The 20,720-nt window shown below is 42.1% G+C and overlaps 1 protein-coding gene across 1 annotated transcript; it reads right to left on the reverse strand.

The window, feature by feature from the left end:
• Window positions 1–24: 24 nt before the first annotated feature.
• kcnk6 (potassium channel, subfamily K, member 6) lies at window positions 25–15,142 on the reverse strand (the record flags this gene model as incomplete). The annotated part of the gene is made up of 3 exons (XM_083887370.1): window positions 25–266; window positions 9,872–10,264; window positions 14,827–15,142. 3 exons carry the CDS (start codon window positions 15,140–15,142, stop codon window positions 25–27), a joined length of 951 nt encoding a protein of 316 aa, XP_083743496.1.
• Between the last annotated feature and the right edge of the window lie 5,578 nt (window positions 15,143–20,720).

Raw genomic sequence — 20,720 nt, forward strand, 5'->3', positions numbered from 1 at the left:
TCCAACTTCGTGTTCCTCCACACTTCAGCCTTTGTTGATGCTGTTGTACGAGGGCTGGGAGCCCGGCTCCAGGGGTTTACTGGCGCCTTTGTCCGACAGGTAGGACGACTCCTGATCGAGCTTGCCGTCCACAATGGGCTCCCGGTCCTCGTCGGTCTCCTCGCAGTGCGGCAGCTGCAGGAAGGTGGTCAGGCCGTGCAGGTCGGCCATTTTGTGGAAGGTGTGCAGCAGGAGGAACATCATCATCAGACCCACAAACAGGTAGACTAAAGGGAGGGAGCACAGAGACACAGACGGGCGTCAATTAATATAATAATAATAAAAATCAACAAAGGATTATCTATCTTTGCAAAGAGAAGTCATTTACCTGAAGCCGTCTTTCATATTTTCTGATATAACGAACAATCAGAGGGTTTGGATAAAAATGCCAGAGAGAGACTGATTCTGCTCAAAATGACTAATATGACTAATCCTCTATCACATGAGAACGTACAGGGATCATGACTCGTATTACTCAACATTTACAGGAACAAGAGCTGAAACAATTCATCAATTACTAAATTTAAAGGTGCATTATGTAATAAATCATAAAATCCTCCTAATATGTCACAGAGACTCAGGAATAATGTTCATATAACAAACTGAACTCACCAACAACAACAGTACAGACAAAATATTTGCATTAAAAAAAAAATATTTTGCAGACTGCAAATCATGTTTATGTTTTGAAATCATGTTTTGGCGTCATGTGGCGCCACCTACCGCCGTCTACCAATCGTTGCAGTCAGTAGAGTCTCAGCTGCAGAGTAACCACAGGTTGCCAGTTACTTCAGAAAATGAAAACCTAAAAGACCTCTGTGTTTTGAATTTGAATGTAGTAACCGTTTTTGGCCACATTCTTACATATGGCACCTTTATTCGTCAACTATTTTGATAATCGATGAATCAGTTTGAAGATTTTGAAGATTTCAAGATTTCTGATCGTTTTAGCTTCTTAAATGTGAACATTTTCTTTCGTTTCTTTGCTCCACATAACGAAGAAATCATTAAAACTCAATCATTTTGGTTTGTGGACAAAACCAGACATTCGAGAACATAGTCATTCCCAGGTTTGACAAACATTGTCTGACATTTTTATGGATAAAAAGATTAAAATCGAGAAAATAATGGACAGATTACTAACGAAAATAATTGCTAGTTGCAGCTCTAATATAAAGACGATATATCTATATCTCCCTCTTTTTTTTTTTACTCTTTTAACTTTTATATTCCAAGTTTCGTATCTGAAGTCTCGTTTCTGTAACCATTTGTACCATCTTTGCTGCTCTATCGCGACCAGGACTCCCTTGAAGAACCTTTTCCTGGATAAATAAAGCTAGATAAATAAATACATAAACACTTTTCCAGTGGTTATGGTTTGGTATTCCAGAGTTCCTACACATTTTCCATTTCAAAATTTCACTTCTTGGAGGATTTTTCTGTCAATATTAAGCATCTGAACACCAATTGTTAGATGCTTATTATGTAAATAAATGGTTTGAAAATCCCTCACTCATTTTTCATGAAGCCAGCCCTCGGAAAACTTGCATCGACCCGTGACGCCGTCACGGCCGACAATAGGCGTCTGGCTCGATCGACACGTTTGGAAAATAATAAATAAGTGAGAATTGCAGTCAGTAACAGTAACCATGGTAACCAGACACCACTCTACAGCCAGCTTGATTAGTTTCCTATCATCTAAAGGTAGGCTACGTTGCGTTAGCAACTTGTTTTGATTTGTATATATTAATATATTTACATTTAGAAAGTGAGATAATAGTCTGGAAACAAACATTTTTTCCATACTTATCCAGACCTGGAAATTACTCAAATTAAATTCCATACTTTTCCATGCTGCGTAGGAACCCTGGTATTAGACACTGTAGCATACGCCGTCTACTAGAGCTGAAACGATTAATCGATGAATAGACTATTAATCAATTACTAAATTAATCGCCAACTATTTTGATAATCGATTAATCTGTTTGAAGCTTTTTTTCATGATTAAAACAAGATTTCTGATCGTTTTAGCTTCTTAAATGTGAATATTTTCTTAGTATTTGCTCCACATAACAAAATCATTAAAGAATCCTTCAAGAACATCGTCATTTCCAGGTTCGGACAAACACTGATCAATGTTTTTTTTTTTAACATTTTCTGACATTTTATGGACCAAGCGATTCATCGATTAATCGAGAAAATAATCGACAGATTCATCGATTACAAAAACAATCGTTAGTTGCAGCTCTACCGTCTACCGACGTACAGAAGAGTGTAGAAAGTGCCAAAGGTGAAAAAGAAAATCTGTCGTTTCTGCTCTGATTCATAAGTTTGTCTTGAAGCCACTGTGTTTTCCCTCCGTCACGTACTGTATATAGAACAAAGTGCCTCACATCAACCACAGAGTTCACATCAAAAAGACAAAAAGCCCTTCACTGAACAAGGAGGTGGACTATTGAGGGGGGAACAGTGTAGGATTACACAGACCCTGAAGTGAGGCTTTCACTGAGAGGTTGAGTTAATGACTTTCATTAATCACAGAACTGAAGTGAAACAGGTTCAGCCAGTCGACTTTTAATCTTTAATAAACGTTAGACTTTGTGACCGATACCGCGTCGTCTGTTTGGCGACAGTAAAGAACACTCTGAAGTCTACTAATCCGATTTTTCGATGACATTTGTTGTCGGGGTGAGGCTTGATCCACAGAACAAGCAGAACATTTAAAAAAAAAAAGGGAATGGACACAAGAATTATGTTATGTATGAAAGAAATAAGCCACATGTAAACAGAGGCGGTTCTAGAGTCTGTAGGGGCCCTAAGCAAAAATTCCCAGGGGGCCCTTCCTTCCAACCAGTGTTCATCACCATCATTATGTTATAAATAATCTGACACCAACGAAAAATGTACAAGTTCATTTTTTTTTTTCCGAAATGAATGAAATAACATGGAAAAACCTTGTTATTAAAAAGTATGTGAAACTATAAATGTAAAGAACAATAAAATACTGTAAATAAAGCCAAGTTAAGCTTTTAAAAAACTATATAAACTTAGTAAAAAAAGATATGCATTACACTTATATTTTACAACTTGCAAAAATTTAAATCATGATTATTTCAAACAATTACTCATGGATTTACCTTATAATAAACTATAAATCTTTACTCATGCTATGTGTTTAACCCTGGGATGTTACACAACTAAAGTGATATTTTCAGAATAAAAGCCCACGTTGTTTCAAAACGCCACTGCTCGGCTTTTAACTGGTACGAAAAAACCGCCGCACTATTTTAGCGGCACTTCACTGGCTCGCCGTCCGTTTCTGGATTGATTTTAAAAGTTCTTTTATTTGTTTTTAAAGGTCTTCATGGTCTTGCCCCACAGTATCTTTTTACGACCTGCACACTCTCAGTCACGGTTAGTCGTCCTCGAGACTAAGAGGAAGCTCAGAGACGACTGTTGCACATCAGCCAGGTCCACTCTCTTCCCGTCTTCTATTAAAACACATTTTTTCTCTTGGGCTTTTAACTCCGGTTGAGATATTGGCTTTATCGTCTTACTCTCGTTAGCGTCAAAGTGCTTTATAAATAAAGTCGGATTGGATTTCCCACCGAGCCGTTAGTCATTTCAATAACAAAAACGTTCCAGCTGTGCGTCATACATTTGCAGCCATCGCTCACATCCTTGTCGTCTATAGCAGACGTCTCTCATCACAGCATGTTGCCTCCGTTTAAGTGAAGCATCGACATCGACGTCTCAGATTTCACTTTTTATCTTTTTCTGAAAACCAATCCAGTGACCTGTCCTGATGCACAGTATCACAGCACCTCTGCAGGTGAAACAAGTGTGGTTTAAAAAAAATAAAAAAAAGTCAGGCCGAGAGCAACAACAGCCCCACAATCCCAGTCAGGTCACTAATCCTCCTCACAACCTGCAGCAGAAGCTAATCTGACTCGAGCTACATCACTATTATATAATACAGGCCGAGGAAAACAACACGAGTGTCATGAGTGAACCACTGGGCCTCCTTCTGCACACAAGTCGAGGTTTTACAGAGAAAAGACAGGGAAGGAATCACATTCACCTGGATCAGGTGTCTCTGATCTTATCACACATGAAATCAGGGAAATAATTTCATGTTTGACCTGGGAATGAATACCAAACCCCTTTAAACCCAGGTTTCTAACAGGTTTTTTGAGGGGGTAAAAAACAGCCTGGCTACTTGCAGACAAAAACCTCATTCTCGCCCGATTCCGTAACCGAGGAAAAACAGCAACTCGGAGGCAGAGAAACAAGAGCACAGCTATGAAAACAACCTCCGTCATGTGACGGTGAACTGGATCCAAACAAGGACAGAGAACCCTCGAGGGTCCAGTGGAAGGTTTGAACCAAGAGGCACATTTATCATCATCATCATCAACATCTAACATAAATGGACAGGAACAGTGTCAGCGCTGATAAAAGCTCGCAGTGTCATGTTGACACACATCTGATATTTGTTGTGATGTTTTCTTCCAAATCTGAAGTCACATGTACTTTCAGATTACAAGTGTTTATTTCGCAGCATTTTTCCCAGCAAAAAAAAGGTTATGATAAACAGCCTGTTCAATAATAACCCTCCGCTATAAGAACTAGACTTTTGCAGCCAATCTAGAAATCTGGCCAGTGACGGAGGACATTAACCAATCACAGGTCAGTTCAGAGACAGAGGGCGTGGCTAGTTGACCGTTCTACAAGACAAAAGAAGACTCTAAAAGAGTTGTACAATAAACATAATAAAACATCAACACGTGTCGCTATGAGCAGAGCCTGGTCAGAGGTGGGGAGATCACCTTGGGTCATATTAGACGTCAGTGATCTCGTCTACTCAAGCTTTAATATCATGACTCACTAAAGCCCAATTTATACTCCTGCGTAAAGTGCTCTGCGTCGACGCAGAGCCTGTCGAAGAGTCTCTGCGTCGTCTCCGACTGCACGAAATATTTTTTAAGTGTCCGTCACTCCGTCAAGGGACAACGGAGACGGCTGCGATTGGTCCTCAGGACAGGCCGAGGGAAGCTGCTCTGTGCCGGCTCACAGTGGCACTGAGCGTCCACAGAGGCGGAGCTGATCCCCGCCGACAACGTCGCTGCCAAACTATAAATAAGTCATATCTTAAAGGGACACTGTGTAGTATTTATGGGTTTATATAACCCAAAATCCACTTTTTTATACATATTATGTGCTCCTGCATTGTCTAGTCGCTGTATAATAGTTTTTGTTTGATTTTCGTAGTGTTTCAAAAAGTCATGTAAAATAACATGGTCGCGGGCCGTGGTTGCATAGCCACTGTTAGCAGAGAGACGCCATGTTTCTACAGGAGCCTGTAAGGACAAACGCGAGAGAACAAATCAAGCTTCTCTTTACTTGTAGCTGAAGTCCCGCCTCCACTCTCTCCGCTTGGTCTGCTACAGCCGCGGTAGCTCCGCCCTCTCCCTCGCCTCACGAACCTCATCTGCTGACACGGAGAAAGACGACGAGGACGACATTTGACCAGCTGAGGACACCGTAGCGCTCAGGGAAGGGAGGGGGTGAGCAGAGGAGCAGTTCTTTGTTGTAAATTTCAGCCTCTCCTCTAGATGGCACTATAAACTACTTACTTCACCTTTAACACACACAGCACGTTTAGACTCTAAATGGCCAATTTCTCGCCTCAAATTATCTTAAAACTGCGTTCCGTCACACAGAAAAGTGAGAAACAGCTACTGTTTCAACAACAACAGTCTTTCTCTCTCTTTCTTTCTCGGACACCATTGCTCACTGTAGACAAAAGCACAACAACCTTGCACAGCGACCCCTACTGATCAGGCGGGAAATTGCAGCACGTATCTGTCACCACGACGGAGAAGTATGAAGGCTCGAGGCGTCTCCGTGGTGACGCAGTCGGAGAAGTATAATGTGGCCTTAAAGGGGAAGTAAGTAGTTTATAGTGACATCTAGAGGAGAGACTGAAATTTACAACAAAGAACTGCTCCTCTGCTCACCCCCTCCCTTCCCTGAGCGCTACAGTATCCGCAGCAGGTCAAATGTCGTCCTCGTCGTCTTTCTCCGTGTCAGCAGATGAGGTTCGTGAGGCGAGGGAGAGGGCGGAGCTACCGCGGCCGTAGCAGACGAAGCGGAGAGAGAGGAGGCGGGACTTCAGCTACAAGTAAAGAGACGCTTGATTTGTTCTCTCGCGTTTGTCCTTACAGGCTCCGGTAGAAACATGGCGTCTCTCTGCTAACAGTGGCTATGCAACCACGGCCCGCGACCATGTTATTTTACATGACTTTTTGAAACACTACGAAAATGAAACAAAAACTATTATACAGCGACTAGACAATGCAGGAGCACATAATATGTATAAAAGAGTGGATTTTGGGTTATATAAACCCATAAATACTACATATTGTCCCTTTAAGTGGAAAACGACTCAAATCATCAGCCCCTAATATGGATAATAACTGACTATGGGACCAATAGTGACTGATGCTGATTCCCATCCCTACTTAGGAGTTAGGAGAGAAAACAAACCTCCATCAAATACCACAAACGTCACCCTGGACATTATCACGTCCGTGTCATGACACACAAGAATGAACTTCAATTTCAGCTCAGCTGCCCAGATGAAGTCAGCGAGCTGAAAACCAGGGCAGCAGCAGCAGCAGCAGCGCGAGGTGCTACATGTCACATTTGGGAGGTGAGAAAGCAAAACGGCATTGCACGGCAGCAAGGGTCAGACTCTCTTCACCCTGGAAAAGCAGGACGGAACCTCATCGTGGAGATGACCAGGTTTCATACTCGTGTTCTAATTGTAGCTCTCTCAAGAAAACATGTGCTAATATATTGTAACGTGGGTCAACAATGAGGCTAAAAGGCTGGAAAATAATAGATAGAGGACGTGTACATGCGCTGCTTTGGGATCCCTGTGTAACATACAGTATATCCGCCATCATGCTTCCATTACATTTACTATATAGAGCTCCAGACGTCGTGTGACTCTGGTTCTTTCCACCGCCATAGTGGCAGGAAAAGGTTCTGCAAAAATGAGTCAGAGTTCACCGTTCAACGTATTTGACTCTCATCATGACACCAAGGTGCTTTCCACAATGATGGAAGGAATCTCAACTGTCAACTTTCTCATAAACTCCGCCCCCCCATCCTCCTCTGAAGAGTGCTTAGACATCACAAGAAAGCACATACAACAGTATTTACGTATATAAGCCATTATCAGGTTCCTGTGGATTCCTTCTCTGCTCACTTAAGGCCACATTATACTTCTCCGACTGCGTATACGTTATCCGACTGACGGACACGCGCTGCAATTTCCCGCCCGATCAGTAGGGGTCGCTGCGCAAGGTTGTTCTGCTTCTGGCTACAGTGAGCAATGGCGTCAGAGAAAGAAAGAGAGAGAAAGACTGTTGTTGTTGAAACAGTGGCCGTTTCTCACTTTTCTGTGTGACGGAACGCAGTTTTAAGATAATTTGAGGTGAGAAATTGGCCATTTAGAGTCTAAACATGTGCTGTGTGTGTTAAGATATGACGTATTTATAGTTTGGCAGCGACGTTGTCGGCGGTGATCAGCTCCGCCTCTGTGGGCGCTCGGTGCTCACTGTGAGCCGGCACAAAGCAGCTTAGCTCGGCCTGTCCTGAGGACCAATCGCAGCTCTTGCCATCTCCGTTGTCCCTTGAGGGAGTGACGGACACGACGTAGAGGCTCTTCGACAGGCTCTTCGTCGACGCAGAGGACTTTACGCAGAAGTATAAATTGGGCTTTAGTTTACGGCAGTAATCCGATCCCAGCATCTCTCAGAATGTTGTTCCCAACTGTTTTGGCGTCCTGGAGCACATCAACTATCAACCATCGTCACATCTTCAGAAAACAGCCGATAACGAGAAGTTGCACGACATATTGCCTGGAAAATACGGTGGAAGTTATACACGTCAATGGGTTAGGCCAGGGGTCTGCAACATTTAGCATGAAAAGAGCCATTTTTGTCCCCTCTGCACCAAAATGATATGAATCTGGAGCCCCAAAAAAACTATTTGTTCCTTAAACTGAAGATAATATCACATGTAAAGTTGATGCCCAACCTCGAAAGAGTAGAAAAACGACTTTTACATGAAATAAAACGATTTGGCGTTGTTTTGAGTATTGTATGACAAGATTCTTTTTTAAATTTATTTACTGTACCGTCCCTTTCCCATCTTTATAGACGTGAATGTGAAAAACACACTTCCAACAAAACAAATAAATGACAAAAAAGTTTTGGCAGTTGAAAAATTGTGTCATTTTTGAAGTATTCAGAATCATTAGTACATGTTTAAAAGCTGCATGAGCTGCAGGAAATCTACAGTAAATGTGTTCATTTCCAAAATTCATCAGTTTCAGACATTATTACTCCCAGATATCACCATCACCGTTGGTGAGAAAACTACTCAAAGTCATTTGCCAAGTGTCAGCTCCTCAAAGACACATTTAGAGACTCTAATCATGTGACTGCACCAAATCAACCATGCGTTTTCAAGACTTTTGCTGAGCAAACTCTGACGCTAACATCACCGTGTCGAGAAAGACGAGACGACACCTTATCAAATATATCCTGCTTATGAGTCATGACCCAACCTTAGTAACTAGTAACTGGATGAGAGTACAGAGAGACATCAAGTAGCTTTTGAGTGAGGTTTTTTTTTATGGCTACGGTGTTTTAGAGTAAATAAAGTAAATAAAAATCTCATGTCTTTTTTTTCTCAAAAAAGAAATTTGATTTGTTACAATACATTATACATATTTTTTTCAGTTTACATTTTTTTGATGATTTTTGTTGTTTGGTATTTTTGGTTTTCGTGAAAAACGAAATCAGACCTGAACTCAAACCCGTTCGCAGCCGTCTCACTTTACTAGCGCAATGTTGCTGTTGCCTCCGTCTGTCTTAATGTTAACATAATCATGTGTGCACACAAAGATCAAAACGCCACCAATACTGAGAGACATAGAGAGAATACTGAGGGGCTGATTTATGTTTATTTAAAATCAGCCGCTCAATAGTCTTCTTTTTCCACCGTTTGGTGGAATAATGACACTGAAGAACGTTTGGTTGAGCTTTGGCAACAGTACATCTGCCTCTTTGACGACATGCAGTAGTTAAAAAATATAAAACGTTGGCGAGAAATCCTGGAGGCACTTTGGCGGCAACCCGGTGAGTAATGAGCGACAACTCCTTGAATCCAACGGTCATTTGTTTGTATCTAAAAGTTTTGAGTAAAGCTTAAGGACAAAACTACCCGTTTAAGAGATTAAGACTTTAATGCACGCATAAGAAATTAAAGATACGAGGACATAAAATTGGGAATTGGTCAAACTAGCTGCTCTAAATTTTGGGTGACAGATCAAACTAGAATGCATTTCCGGGGGAACTGTGGATCGTGCTTGCTCGGGTGCATTTCACTAATGCAAGCCCGATGCTAACTTCCTGTTTGGCGATTTCGTCTGGCTTTAAGGGGCAAAAAAATCCTTCCGATAACTTTTGCGAGGCTTGGTCCAAGGACGATGTACGTCAAGTTTCGTGAAGATCGGACAAACTTTGCGATCTGTGAAAGTTTAGTTTCGCTTTCTGTTCAATCCAATATGGCGGAAGAACGACACTAGGGTCAGTAACACTGTCTTCAATATCCTCGCTACACCGGTTCTGGCCGGACGTCCCAGAGTTGGATATCGCAAAAGGTCTAGGAGCAGGAGCTGACCAAATATGCAAATCAGCAAGCACACCAACGAACATCTGATCTACTGATATGATGTGATAAGAGCAGCACTCACCCATGACAGAGACCTGATACAGCGGCCTGTACTGCTGCCCCGGCTGCGTCCCTGGAACAAAGTCGCCGAGTCCAATGGTGCACAGCGAGATGAAACAAAAGTACACGCCGTCCAAAAACGACCACGACGTCTCCAAGAGGCTGAAAATGGCCGCCGGCGCCAGCAAGAAGCACATCACCACCACGAGCAGCAGCAGCAGGAGGTGGACGGCGGTGGCCGACCGAGGCTCCATCCCCGAGCGCTGCAGGAGGCCGACGGGAGCCAGGACCAGCGGGTACATGAGCCTCTGGACGCAGGCGGTGAGCACCAGCATGGTGAAGGGGACTCCCAACAGGGCGTAGACGATGGAGAAGGCCTTCCCGGTGTCTGACAGAGGAGTGGTGTGGCCGTAACCTGGAGAGAGGGAGGACACATTTAAGGCCACATTATACTTCTCAGACTGCGTAATGCGTTATCCGACTGCGTCACCACGGAGACGCCTCGAGCATTTATACTTCTGCGTCGCGGTGACGGACACGCGCTGCAATTTCCCGCCCGATCAGTAGGGGTCGCTGCGCAAGATTGTTCTGCTTCAGGCTACAGTGAGCAATGGCGTCCGAGAGAGAAAGAGAGAGAAAGACTGTTGTTGTTGAAACAGTGGCCGTTTCTCACTTTTCTGTGTCACGGAACGCAGTTTTAAGATAATTTGAGGCGAGAAATTGGCCATTTAGAGTCTAAACATGTGCTGTGTGTATTAAGATATGACGTATTTATAGTTTGGCAGCGACGTTATCGGCGGGGATCAGCTCCGCGTCTGTGGACGCTCGGTGCTCACTGTGAGCCGGCACAGAGCAGCTTAGCTCGGCCTGTCCTGAGGACCAATCGCAGCTCTTGCCGTCTCCGTGGTCCCTTGACGGAGTGACGGACACTTAAAAAATATTTCGTGCAGTCGGAGACGACGTAGAGGCTCTTCGACAGGCTCTGCGTCGACGCAGAGCACTTTACGCAGAAGTATAAATTGGGCTTTAGAGGTGGAGGAGCGAGACAAGACGAGGACCACAGCAGACGAGTGTGTGCAAAACCATTTCCATGGTTTCTATATCAACACAAACACCATTTTACATCTCCTCTGTTCTGCCTGTAAGCAATTCCTGAGGATGTTCAGCCTGGAAAATCTACAATTAGTGTTTTTTGTGCATCAACCAGAAAGCTCACATGATTACGAGAGTTTGTTTTCCTGCTGGCGTTTCATTTCTGTCCTCTGTGACTCAGTGACTTTATTAGATACACCTGCCTGTTAAAGCAAATACAGAGGCTTTAGGCGTGTAGACATTGTCAAGGTGATCTGCTGCAAACTGAACATCAGAATGGAAAGGAAAGGTGAAAGGTCTCAGTATTTTAGAACCAGCTCTACAGAGACAACAAAGAACATAGCCAGGGAGCAGCAGTCGTCTGGGAGAAAATGTCTTGCTGTAGCTGGAGGTCAGAGGATAATGACCAGATGAGGTTATTTAAATAATAAACACTCATGATAACCAAGTTGTGCAGAAGACCATCTCTGGGCTACAATAAGAGTATGTCTGTTTATTATAGGACTGGGCGATATATCGAAAATATATATATATATATCGTTTTACGACGATAATCTTGCCGTTATCGGTACATTCGATCATTAAAAGAAAAAGAAAAAAGAAGACAAAATAAAAGATGTTTTTGGCTGTGTGGCAAATGGTCAATTATGCAAATTAGGCAATGACGTCATTTTGCAACCAAACTTATCGTTCATTTATCGTTATCGAGGTAAGCTGCTCAATTTATCGTGATATTGATTTGAGGCCATATCGCCCCCCGGCCCTAGTTTATCATCTCAGAAATTCCCAGAACGCGACACATCAAACTCAAACACACGAGGCCATCGACCTCCTGACTTCTGTTCTGCTTCACGCACACATTTCCATTTCCCTCAGTCTGTGTCCATGTGAGTCTCTGACGCGTGTTTCAACGGTCATTTGCTTAGATATCATCACAATTAAAGCCTCCACGGCTTCACCGTGTGACGGAACTATGATCACACACCGAGTACAATGAGTAGCTGTAGACATGTGCGTCTACATGTCAGGTGATAAACGTACGTTTGTTTTACATGAAACAAAAAACGTAGTCAGAACTTTGTCCTTTTATTATCATTTCTTGGCAAAGCAGTGATGGATCAATTCATCTTTCCCAATAAATCAATTTGGTTGGAAAAAAAAATTATATTTTAAAGGTGCCATATGTAAGAATGTGGTCAAAAACGGTTACTACATTCAAATTCAAAACACAGAGGTCTTTTAGGTTTCCTTTTCTGACGTAACTGGCAACCCATGGTTGCTCGGCAGCTGAGACTCTACTGACTGCAATGATTGGTAGACGGCGGTAGGTGGCGCCACATGACAAAACATGATTTCAAAACATGATTTGCAGTCTGCAAAATATTTTTTTAATGCAAATATTTTGTCTGTACTGTTGCTGTTGGTGAGTTCAGTTTGTTATATGAACATTATTCCTGAGACATATTAGGAGGATTTTATGATTTATTACATAATGCACCTTTAAATGATATTTTTCCCATCATAGTGGATTCTACATTTAAACTTCAAACTATTTAATCTGCGCTCAAACTACAAATTCATTTATGGTGAAAGATCAACCAAAAAAAACATTAGTGATCAAGGTTGATTCTGTGGCTGTGATCACTTTTTAACTTTCATTAAAAATCCTGATATAAACGCATTAAAAGTAACAACAACTAATTCCATATGTTGACTGAAATCCAGACACTGCAGAGATTACCCATAGATGAATGTCTGCAGAACGATTAATCGTTTTCTAATCAAAATTTTAATCTGAAACTAGAGCTGCAACTAACGATTATTTTCGTAAACGATTAATCTGTCGATTATTTTCTCGATTAATCGATGAATCATTTGGTCCATAAAATGTCAGAAAGTGTTAAAAAACGTTGATCAGTGTTTGTCAAACCTGAAATGACGATGTTCTTGAATGTCTTGTTTTGTCCACAAAACAAAATGATTCAGTTTTAATGATTTCTTTGTTATGTGGAGCAAAGAAACGAAGAAAATATTAACATTTAAAGGCTAAAACGATCAGAAATCTTGTTTTAATCATGAAAAAAGCTTCAAACTGATTATCCATGATCAAAATAGTTGCCGATTAATTTAGTAATCGATTAATCGTTTCAGCTCTATCTGAAACGACACAATCAGATGGGTTGATGTCGTGACCACACGCTGCATTTATATATGAATCACTTTATTAGAACATGTATAGGAAACACGTTTGCCACCATGATGACTGATTAACCTCCGTGTGAAGGACATGTAGAGCTGAACGATGTCAGCGGACCATCATATACTGATGATGATGATGATGTGGCCTGTGTGTGCATGATCGTCCTGAAACACCACACCAAATAAATGACTTAAATAAACTACTTCCTCTTCCCTGTACGAGCACGTCTCAATGACCTTAAAGAGGTCAGTGGTGTTTGAGGGTTTAGTGAGGACCGGTCCACTGAAGACCACAGTGTTTGGACTTTTCCAACCCAAAACTGCATCCACACATTATGATTATCCTCGTCCAAAAACTTCGAATGGTCACAGACGCTGCTGTGATTTTAACTCACGTTCAGATAACGACATGAGGAAATTACAGTGTGAATATTACACCTTGGACAGTCCCACACAAAGACCAACTGTGACACAGCTGTGTGTACTTCCTCTAACAGAGAAAAGAAAAATGCGACAACATCCTGGAACATTTCAATGTACCGTTAAACATTTAAATCTAATCGCAAATAATCTGAGCCTCTTGAACCTCAAGGGGATTTATTCTGATATTCCGATTAAGAGAAACAACAAGAGCGCGCTGTGGTTGAATCTATCAGACCTGACTGAGGGAGCGCCGGTGCGTATACAGGGGCAGCGCAGGGTGCCGACTTGTATATACGTTTCGTGGCCTCTTTCTTTGAGTCTTCAGCCGTTCTCCAGTGACGCAGGAATGTCGCAGGTGGACGCGACACTTAAAAAAACACCACTTTACTGAGAAACACAGAGTCGTGTGGAGACGATTTTAGTCTCATCACAACAGTGTGAACTCGCGTGACAACGGTTTGAATGTAACACACATTTTAAAGTTCAGACTTTGAAACACCTTTAACTGAGACCAAACAATTGAAAAGTTGCACACAAAGTATTTTTCTGGAGTTGTGGTGCATTAATTCACCTCATCATCCATCTACAAGTGAAATGTAGTCATTTAAACGGTGATGGAACGTTGCCAACAACCAATAAATTAGCTTTAAACTTCAGGCAGAAGTGAAATACAAGAACAAGAATATTGTAGTATTGGAATATATGCGTGTGTGTGTTTATATTGTAGATAATGTAATGTTATTGAAGACCCTGCAGTATCCACAGTTCATATGAAGTCACTTTCCTGATTTCTGGTGCAATTCAACTTAAAATTGCATTTTTAATGAATACAATATATAATATTTAAATACAACTGCTACAATTTGTGTGTCTTCTTTGATATATTTTATTTTGGGAATATTCTACTACTCAATAGTCCTCAAAAAGTCTTGTGATTTATGAGCAGCATTAATTATACTTTGACTCAATTAACTTTTTTGTGTGTGACTTAAATGACTTAAAATGCACAGCTGCAACTTTAACCATCATCTACGACACGTGGTCAAATACCAGCACTAAATCTCTCCATCACTAAATGTTTGCGTGTGTTTTCTCTCCATCATCCACAGACAAACACAATAACTGTTTGGTTGTTTATGTTCGTGTCTCCTGTCACACAAAAAAAGGGGCTTGAAAAACACACACACACACAAACAAAAAGGGTCAAGTGCGTCGTGCGTAAAAACCACCCAAACATTCCTTCGTGCTGTGGCCCGAACTCACCCACGGTGGTCACCAGGGTGTTGGCGAAGAACATGGACGACGCCAGGTCCCAGTTGGACGTGGCGGAGGAGTTCCTGAGCACGGAGACGCCGTACTTGTTCGCCGCCAGCACTTGCGCCAGAAAGCGCTCGAGGGACGCGGGGTTGACGCAGCTGAGGTTCAGGAACTCCTGCGTCAGCGTCTCCATGTCGCGGCGCAGCTTGTCCTCCACCGGCCGCTCGATGCTGGAGAAAACCAGCGCGCCGAACAGCAGGTAGATGACATAGAAGAGCACGAAGCCCGTGAGCAGCAGCCACGACCTGCCCGTGGAATGCATGACCTCCTTCCTCACTAGCGGACAAACATGAGTGGAGCAGCCGTGAGCAGAGACTCGCTACACTGCGTCCACTCTCACACTAACACACACTACTTTCTTTCTTTCTTTCTTTCTTGTGTGGAGGCAGTGATGTGGTGTGGGCAGGTCCTAATTGAACTTCAACGCCTCCTTAACGACGCATCCTCCTCCCACAGCAGCAGCAGAGGAGGAGAGGAAAGGAGGAGAGGAAAGGAAAGGAAAGGAGGAGGGAGCTACATCCTGTTCCTGGATCCTGTAAAAGTCCTCGGGTGCGTTCACACACTTGACTTAGGAAAATACCTCCTCTGACTCACTTCAGCAGCTGGTTGAACACATATTTAACTAAAGGAAATCAGTGAAACGACAGCAAAAGTTGCACAGAAGAGCAATCAGATCCACAGAGGCGGTCCTAGAGTCTGTAGGGGCCCTTAGCAAAACATCCCAGGGGGCCCCTTCCTTCCAACCAGTGTTCATCACCATTACGTTATAAATAATCTGACACCAACGAAAAAAAAATACGAGTTCAAAATATATATATATATTTTTTTTTTAAATAACATGGAAAAACCTTGTAATTAAAAAGTATGTGAACATTTAAATGTAAAGAACAATAAAATACTGTAAATAGCCTTAAAAACAACTATATAAACTTAGTTAAAAAATACATTACACTGTTAAGAACCCACATTATAAAACAATATAAATATATAGAACAATAAAATACTGTAAATAACTGTAAAAAAAATATATAAACTTAGTAAAAAAAGATATGCATTACACTTATATTTTACAACTTGCAGAACGATAACTTCACAGGTTAACGTGAGGTGGGGCCCCTTTAGGGGGGTTTTCTACTGAGATGTCATTGCAAATCAGCCATTGTTTTTTAAGGGGGACGGGGAGGGATATTTAATTTAATTTAATTTAATTTAATTTAATTTAATTTAATTTAATTTAATTTAATTTAATTTAATTTAATTTTATTTTATTTTATTTTATTTTATTTTATTTTATTTACATATTTTATTTTATTTATCTGTATATCTAGCTCTTGTTTCCTCATGCTGTATTTCTTCTTACTTTGCACAGAGCATCTGGAACAAAAACAATTTCCCCCCCAGGATTAATAAAGTATTCTGATTCTGATTCTGATTCTGATTCTGATTCTGATTCTGATTGTGATTCTGAGGCGGCTGCTCACTGCACATTTCAGTAAAAACAGCCCTCAGGCTCCGAGTGTCGGGGGGCCCCCTATCGGCTCGGGGCCCCAAGCAGTTGCCTGCCCTGCCTGTTCACAAGTAGGGTCACAGGTCATCATCATCGCAAACATGCACATACTTACACCTATGAGCAATTAGAGTGTCTCGTGGGAACCAGAGAAGACACACAGGGAGAACATGGGATGTGAACCAGCAACCTTCTTGTAATGGTTTGTATTTCTGTAAGATAGTTTGGATTTTCTTGCGAACCAACGTTTGTTTTTTGATTAAACGACAGATGTTTTTTCTTTCTTCCTGAGTCTCCGTTGTGGGTCCAAAGCTGTTCAAGCTCATTCTTCATTATTTTTCACGATTTGTGTCGTGTGTACAGTGTACAGTGTCGAACGGATGCACATACATGCGCGTTTCCTGTTTCCTGTCGAGATACAGAAGACTTTGAATGTCGGTGCCAAAGACAAATGTGCCAAAAGTCGACCACATCCTTCTGTAAGGTCAAAGGGCGTCGTGCTGTATATGAAGAAGACCAGTGTGGTAGAATGTCATGTTAGAGGAAGAAAGATAAAAACACTGTGATTGCAGCTCATCCTCTCCTTTAACTTTATGACCACGTACATCATTTTACCCCCAATATTTTCATTCAATCTGCGCAAAAACAAATAAAGACATGTTCTTCAGAGAGATTATGGGCAAATACTTCAGCCCTTAAACCTTTAAACATCAGCTTTTGATCTCATTAAACCCTTAAAAAAATAATTCTACTGCCATAACTACTACTTGCAACGTCAGGTTGTAAATAAATTGCACCACCTGAGTCCCTCGGACGCAGAAACTGCTCGATTAACTTCACAGTCTGAGACAAGCTCGACTAAAGTCGGTTCTTAAAGCTCGGGTGTGAGTTCCTGAACGCGTCACAGAGGTTTTTCAGACTCAACGCTCTCTCTCTACTGCTGCTGCTGAATGTCACGTCACCACAGTCTTGTTTGTGGTGTTTATTTAAAAAAAAAAAGAGCAGCTCTGACTCATGCCGTGTCAACAGTGAGGTCAGATGCCCACAAGCTTGTTTTCTGTTCCTCAGTACAAAGCTCTGTTATCACACTGAGGCAGGCAGCTGCTCTGACTCAGCTAAATAAAGAGCTTAACTCTCTCTAGACCACAGTGCTGCTCACAGATCCTCATCATCCACTCAGTTTTTTTTTTTTTTTTTTATCAGAATGAAAACCAGCTGATGGATGTCTTTATCCTGTTACAGTAAACCCCTGAGCCTCTATCCACACGTGTGTGTGTTGCTGTATCAGTGGCATCATGAACACCTCAGTATCTTCTCCACCTCAAATATGATGGAAGAAACCAGCTGAAGCTTCTGTGATCTGTCATTCTTTCTTTAGTCCATCATATTAGTTTCTGGTATCTATTACAATCAATGCAAGAGCCATTTTGGGGCCTCAGTAACTTTTAAATACATACAACTACAGTGTTTTTTCTCAATAAAACTTCATTTTCAATTGTTAATACACTATTTCAACATGCAGTTAAAGGTGAAGTAAGTAGTTTATAGTGCCATCTAGAGGAGAGGCTGAAATTTACAACAAAGAACTGCTCCTCTGCTCACCCCCTCCCTTCCCTGAGCGCTACGGTGTCCTCAGCCGGTCAAATGTCGTCCTCGTCGTCTTTCTCCGTGTCAGCAGATGAGGTTCGTGAGGCGAGGGAGAGGGCGGAGCTACCGCGGCCGTAGCAGACGAAGCGGAGAGAGAGGAGGCGGGACTTCAGCTACAAGTAAAGAGACGCTCGATTTGTTCTCTCGCGTTTGTCCTTACAGGCTCCGGTAGAAACATGGCGTCTCGCTGCTAACAGTGGCTATGCAACCGCGGCCCGCGACCATGTTATTTTACATGACTTTTTGAAACACTACGAAAATGAAACAAAAACTATTATACAGCGACTAGACAATGCAGGAGCACATAATATGTATAAAAAAGTGGATTTATGGGTTATATAAACCCATAAATACTACATATTGTCCCTTTAAAGGTGCATTGTGTAATAAATCTAAAGTAACTGGCCATAAAATCCTCCTAATATGTCACATAGACTCAGGAATAATGTTCATATAACGAACTGAACTCACAATATTTGCATTTAAAAGAAATATTTTTCAAATCATGTTTATGTTTTGAAAATCATGTTTTGGCGTCATGTGGCGCCACCTACCGCCGTCTACCAATCATTGCAGTCAGTAGAGTCTCAGCTGCCGAGCAACCACGGGTCGCCAGTTACGTCAGAAAACGCAACCTAAACGACCTTGAATTTGAATGTAGTGACCGTTTTTGGCCACATTCTTACATATGGCGCCTTTAATTGTCAATAAGGGTCATATATTGAAAGTTATTCTGGAAAAATGGCAAAAGCACTTATTCACAGGACATTTTCTGACACTTTTATGGTTAAAATAAACAACAAAAAGCAGCAAAAAAAAGTATATCCATGAGTGTTCACATACATAATGCAAAAGCAGCACACTGCAGGTGTGCGTTACAGGGGGAAACAAACTCAGGAGGAGGAGGATATAGAAAAAAGCAGCTACAGGATATTTGAATAAAGATTAACAGCAGCTCCAGAGATCGAGGCACCATGTAAATGAGTCGAGAACATCACATCACATCACTGCCTCTCCCTCTCTAACCAAACAAAGCTCCGCCGTCATGCGTCATTTTAGCACTAAGTAATAAAGAAATGGCCATAAAATGTAGTAACCACCCACTTTCTTCTACTTCCATGGCGTCTCTTTAACTTTAGAGCAAGAAGAAGACGAACGTGTGAGAGAGAGAAAACATACATCCACAAACAAACGACCAATATTAACAAGAGCCTTAAATAACTCAACTGACACATAAGATACGACCGCGTTGATTTAAACTTACACCATTGGCCAAAGGTTTGATGACACCTCAGTTAAACTGTGAATCAGTAGATTATTCTTTGTGGAGCTAAACTAAATCTGACACTTTCGTTCCAGAATTTATATGCTTCATTCTAATCTGTGCTTGGATTCATTACACGGAAGAGCGCCGCGGACGCGATGTTTGCTTTGGGAGTGCTGACGGACGAGTTTGGAGGAGACACTGTGTAAAGAAAGTGTCACGATCAGGTGTCACCATGCGTGGCAGAGAAGTGTGTGAGGGTGGTGCAGGACACGGAGGCCTGTGAGGACGGTGAGACGGTCGGCGAGGGACAGACGGGTTCGAGGCGAAAGCTGGGATTACGTCACGGATCAGCTCTGAGCTCCGTGTTGTTTGCAGAGGTGACGGACATGATGGCTGACAGATGATCAGACAGGAGTCTCTGTGGACGATGTTGTTTGTAAACAACTGTGTAATCTGTAGTGAGATTATAGAGGACAGGTGGATGAGAGAGTCTGGATGGTCTGTCTCTATGTGTGTCCATGTGTCTCTATGTGTGTCCATGTGTCTCTATGTGTGTCCATGTGATGGACTCAGAGCCGTTTCTTGCTATATGCGGACTATGCAGCTGCAGAGGGCCCCACAGCCACCAGGGGGCCCCCAAACTGCAAGTTCACACTCATATTTTATTATATTTTTGAGAGTTAAAGGGACACTGTGTAGTATTTATGGGTTTATATAACCCAAAATCCACTTTTTTATACATATTATGTGCTCCTGCATTGTCTAGTCGCTGTATAATAGTTTTTGTTTCATTTTCGTAGTGTTTCAAAAAGTCATGTAAAATAACATGGTCGCGGGCCGCGGTTGCATAGCCACTGTTAGCAGAGAGACGCCATGTTTCTACCGGAGCCTGTAAGGACAAACGCGAGAGAACAAATCAAGCGTCTCTTTACTTGTAGCAGGAAGTCCCGCCTCCACTCTCTCCGCTTCGTCTGCTACGGCCACGGTAGCTCCGCCCTCTCCCTCGCCTCACGAACCTCATCTGCTGACACGGAGAAAGACGACGAGGACGACATTTGACCCTCTGAGGACACCGTAGCGCTCAGGGAAGGGAGGGGGTGAGCAGAGGAGCAGTTCTTTGTTGTAAATTTCAGCCTCTCCTCTAGATGGCACTATAAACTACTTACTTCACCTTTAAATGTACCTGTCTTTATTTGCATGTATTGGATGCATTCATTATGCATATATTTGCAAAGCATGCAAGTGTTTGTGGGGTAAATCAGAAAAAGTTAGGAATCTCTACCTCATGGATGTGGTAAAGGAGGACATGAGGACAGATGTAACAGAAAAGGACAGGGGAGATAGAAGCAGAGAGAAGAAATAGAGAGAATTGTGTTTTGTTTTGTTGCTTTCTCAGATGCAACCAGCAAAAACACGACA

This window comes from Microchirus variegatus (assembly GCF_963457635.1).
Source record: "Microchirus variegatus genome assembly, chromosome: 3".
Classification (NCBI taxonomy): Eukaryota; Metazoa; Chordata; class Actinopteri; order Pleuronectiformes; family Soleidae; genus Microchirus; species Microchirus variegatus.